Below are 4,384 nucleotides of genomic sequence, written 5' to 3' on the forward strand. Positions count from 1 at the left end.
GGTTGATATTGTATGTCAACTGGCCTAGGTTAGAGAGCTGGTAGACATTATTTCTGGGTGTGTCTGTGAGGCTGTCTCTAGAAGAGCTTGCATTTGAATTGCTGTACTGAGGAAAGAAGATCTGTCCTCATCAATGTGCAGGCATCATCCAATCACTGAGGGCTCAATAGAACAAAAAGGTGAAGAAAGGGCACATTCTCTGTCTTCTTGAGCTGGGACATCAATCTTATGCCCTTGACACTCACCCGAGGACACTGGAGGACCTGGTTCTCAGGCCTTTGGACTCTGGGATGACACCATTTCCTGCCCTGGTTCTCAGGCCTTTGGCCTCAGACTGGGAGCTCTGCCACTGGCTGCCCTAGTTCTCATGCCCTTGGACTCTGATTGAATAACACCCCTAGCTTTCCTGATTCTCCAGCTTACAGATGGCATATCATGGGAATTCTTGACCTCCATAATTGTGCAAGCCAATTCCCGTGATAAATCTCTTACGTATTTACATATATCCTAATGGTTCTGTTTCTCTGGAGAATCCTGACTAATACAATTGCAACTGATCTTCTCAAAGAACCAATCTTGGTTTCACTGGGTGTCTTTATTGTTATCTACTTAATTGATTTCTGCTTTAATCTATTATTTCCTTTACTCTGCTTATTTTGAGTATAATCTCCTCTTTTCTAGTTCGTTAAGGTGGAAGCTGAGGACATTGGTTTTAGATTTTTCTTCTTTTCTACTATAGGCATTCAGTGCTATAAATTTCTAAGTACTGCTTCAGGTTTTTTCTTCTTCTTTAAAAAGAATTTTTTTTTTTTTTTTTACATTTTTAGTAGAAATGGGGTTTTACCATGTTGGCCAGGCTGGTCTTGAACCCCTGGGTTCAAGTGATCCGCCTGCCTAGGCCTCCCAAAGTGCTGGGATTACAGGTGTGAGCCACCACTCCTGGCCCAACTTCAGTTTTATCCCATACATTTTATCTCATAAATTTTGATATGTTGTCTTTATTTTCATTTGGTTCAAAATACTTTTTATTTTCCCTTCTAATTTCTTTGATTTATGGGTTATTTAGAAGTGTGTTCTTCAGATTCCAAATATTTGGGAACTGTCCAGATATATTTCTGTTATTGTTTGTTTGTTTTGAGACAGGGTCTCACTCTTGTCACTGAGGCTGGAGTGCAGCGGTGTGATTTTGGCTCACTGCAATCTCAACCTCCAGGGCTCAAGCGATTCTCCCACCTCAGCCTCCCGAGTAGTTAAGACTACAGGTGTGCACTACCATTCCCAGCTAATTTTAAAAACTCAGCCCTACCTCTACAAAAAATACAAAAATCAGCCAAGCACGGTGGTGCACACCTGTCATCAAACTCCTGGGCTCAAGCAATCTGCCTGCCTTGGCCTCCCTAAGTGCCGGGATTACAGGTGTGAGCCACCGTGCCCAGCTTCTGTTGCTGATTTCTAATTTAAGCCATTTTGGTCAGAAAACATACTTTGTATAATTTGCATCCTTTTACATTTATTGAGACATGTCTTATTGCCCAGAATGTGCTACCAAATAGGAATATGATATGAAAATCAGATAATGACATTACAAGAAAACTACAAACCAATATCCACCGTGGTACAGATACAAAAATCCTTAAAACAGTTGTAGCAAATTGGATCTAACAGTATAGAAAAACATACATCATGACTAAGTGGAGTTTACCCTAGGAATTCAATGTTGGTTTAATTTTTTTTTTTTTTTTTGAGACAGAGTCTTGCTCTGTCGCCCAGGCTGGAGTGCAGTGGCGCGATCTCGGCTCACTGCAAGCTCCGCTTCCTGGGTTCACGCCATTCTCCTGCCTCAGCCTCCCGAGTAGCTGGGAATACAGGCGGCCGCCACCATGCCTGGCTAATTTTTTGTATTTTTAGTAGAGACAGTTTCACCGTGTTAGCCAGGATGGTCTCGATCTCCTGACCTCGTGATCTGCCCGCCTCAGCCTCCCAAAGTGCTGGGATTACAGGCATGAGCCACTGTGCCCAGCCAAATGTTGGTTTAATTTTTAAAAATTAATCAATGTAATTCAATATATTGTAACTCAAAGAAAATGACCAAGGTGAGTCTCAATTATTTTAAGAGGTTTATTTGTCAAGGTTAAGGACACACTTTGGAAAAAGAATACAGAAACACAGGAAAAATCTGTGGTCTGTGTGCTTTTCTGAAGACAGTCTGGGGATCTCAATATTTGAAGGGGAAAGAGTGGATATTGGGGGAAAGAGGAAGAAAGAAAAAAGGGAGGGTAGATAAAAGAGGCAAGCGGTTGTTTTCTTTTGAGTCTCTGATGAGCGTTCACTGTCATTTTACATGTGGGAGGGGTGGAGGGATAGTCACTTGGATGTTTGTCTCATGCTCAGTGAATCCACATTTTTACATAAGATAAACATAGGGCAGAGGAAGCATTCAGGTATGCATTTGTCTCAGATGAGCGGAGGGATGACTTTTTAATTCTGTCCTTTGTCTCATACCTGTGAAGATAAGATAAGCTATCAATGTACATTGTTAGGGTACATTTCAACAGAGCTGTTTTAGGGTAAAGATCTTGGGGCCTACAAAGAATTTCCTTGTAGGTAATTGTGAGCAAGGTATGTAGCTTTTTTTTTTTTTTTTTTGACATGGGTCACTTACTTTAATAACAATACATATACCATGTTATCACCATGGAATGCAAATTCAGATTAGACAAGAGAATTTCACAAGTGTGATAGCCTTCTGTATATTATATAAAAGTTTGGGTATACTGTCTGGCCAAACCAGCTTGCTCATTAGTCATTAATCATTAATCAAATCCATTATAGGTAATTTGTTCAGTTCAATGTTTACAATTCTTATGGAAAAAATAAGCAACACACATTTAAAAAGTGTTCATTTACCTTTGCATGAGTGCTTAAAATACATATTTCTATTTCAAGATGACATTTAAAAATTATTCTAATATATCAGCAGCAAAAATATAATTTGCAATTACAAAAAACTAAACTAGAATCCTTAAGTTATTCTCATGTTTACAGTTGTGATTCTTTAATAAATACTATTATGCAGCTCTATTGTTTAAGCTTTCTGGATTTGGTTTAAACACATGCATGTATATTGTCAATTGTGGGAAGCTTTACAAGTTATATTCCATGCACTTTTTGGACAGAGTTCTAACAGAGCCAGCCAGTCCACAAAACAGGCAGACAAAAGTTGAATTAAATGGGGCAAATAGGACTGTTATGCAACATCCAAAATATGTGATATTCTGCAGCAAACTGGGAGTACCTTCAGGATTGGCCTGTTATCTTCTTTAGAACTAAGTTCATCTTAAAAATTTAAGAAGATGGACATTTCAACACCATCAAGTGCATTTAGGTGACATGTTTAAGTTAACTTGACTTCCTTGAATGACCTAGTTAGTAAACTAGTCACTAGTAATTTGGTCACCAGGCAAATCAAGCCTGCAAGAAAGGAAGCCAATATTCAAAATGCCATGTTACCATCTAAACCCATACAAATTAGTTTACTTCCAACAATAATAGTAACTTCAATAATGAGACGTCTAACTAAAGCAAGCTCGTCCAACAAGACCAAGACAGCATCTCTTCTTCTAAGGCTTAGGTTTTGCCCAGAATTCCCGACACATGGAATAGCCCATACCAACAGTTATTGCTCCTACAACAAAGCCTTGGGCTGCCACACGCATGTGGATCAGATGAATGGACATTTTAGTATTTCCCCTGCTCTTCAATTTGTATAATCCATATGCAACAATTGCTGCAAAACCTGCTATTCCAACGGGTACAAATGGTGCCTCTTTAGCTTTTCCAATAAGTTTTGATCCCTGATCTTCCTCATATGAAGGAAGGGAAACACCTGTGTCTGTTGACATAGTGATTGCTTGAAGTATCTCCCTAGAGCGAGAAAACCTCTCACACTCCAACCGCCTTCCGATCCCTGCACGCGCACCCAGTCCTCCCGGCTTCTTGCTTCTTTTTTTTTTCTTTTTTTTTTTTTGAGACAGAGACTCGCTGTTGCCCAGGCTGGAGTGCAGTGGTGCAATCTCAGCTGACTGCAAACTCCGTCTCCCGGGTTCACGCCATTCTCCTGCCTCAGCCTCCCGAGTAGCTGGGACTACAGGCGCCCGCCACCACGCCCGGCTAAATTTTTTGTAATTTTTTTAGTAGAGACAGGGTTTCACCGTGTTAGCCAGAATGGTCTCGATCTCCTGACCTCATGATCCGCCCGCCTCAGCCTCCCAAAGTGCTGGGATTACAGGCATGAGCCACGCACCCGGCCTTTTTTTTTTTTTTTTTTTTTTTTGAGACAGTCTTGCTCTGTTGCCCAGGCTGGAATGCAGTGGCACAATCTCTG

The 4,384-nt window shown here is 40.6% G+C and overlaps 1 protein-coding gene across 1 annotated transcript; it reads right to left on the reverse strand.

The window, feature by feature from the left end:
• Positions 1–2,816: 2,816 nt before the first annotated feature.
• LOC109029167 (HIG1 domain family member 1A, mitochondrial-like) lies at positions 2,817–3,960 on the reverse strand. Its single transcript, XM_055357160.2, has one exon. The coding sequence runs from the start codon at positions 3,900–3,902 to the stop codon at positions 3,621–3,623; it is 282 nt and encodes a 93-aa protein (XP_055213135.1). The 5' UTR covers positions 3,903–3,960; the 3' UTR covers positions 2,817–3,620.
• Between the last annotated feature and the right edge of the window lie 424 nt (positions 3,961–4,384).

Source organism: Gorilla gorilla, chromosome 10 (genome assembly GCF_029281585.2).
Source record: "Gorilla gorilla gorilla isolate KB3781 chromosome 10, NHGRI_mGorGor1-v2.1_pri, whole genome shotgun sequence".
In the NCBI taxonomy this organism is placed as follows: Eukaryota; Metazoa; Chordata; class Mammalia; order Primates; family Hominidae; genus Gorilla; species Gorilla gorilla.

Bases quoted from the DNA above. Each gene is read 5' to 3' on its own strand.
- LOC109029167 (XM_055357160.2), bottom strand. From the start codon at position 3,902: ATGTCAACAGACACAGGTGTTTCCCTTCCTTCATATGAGGAAGATCAG.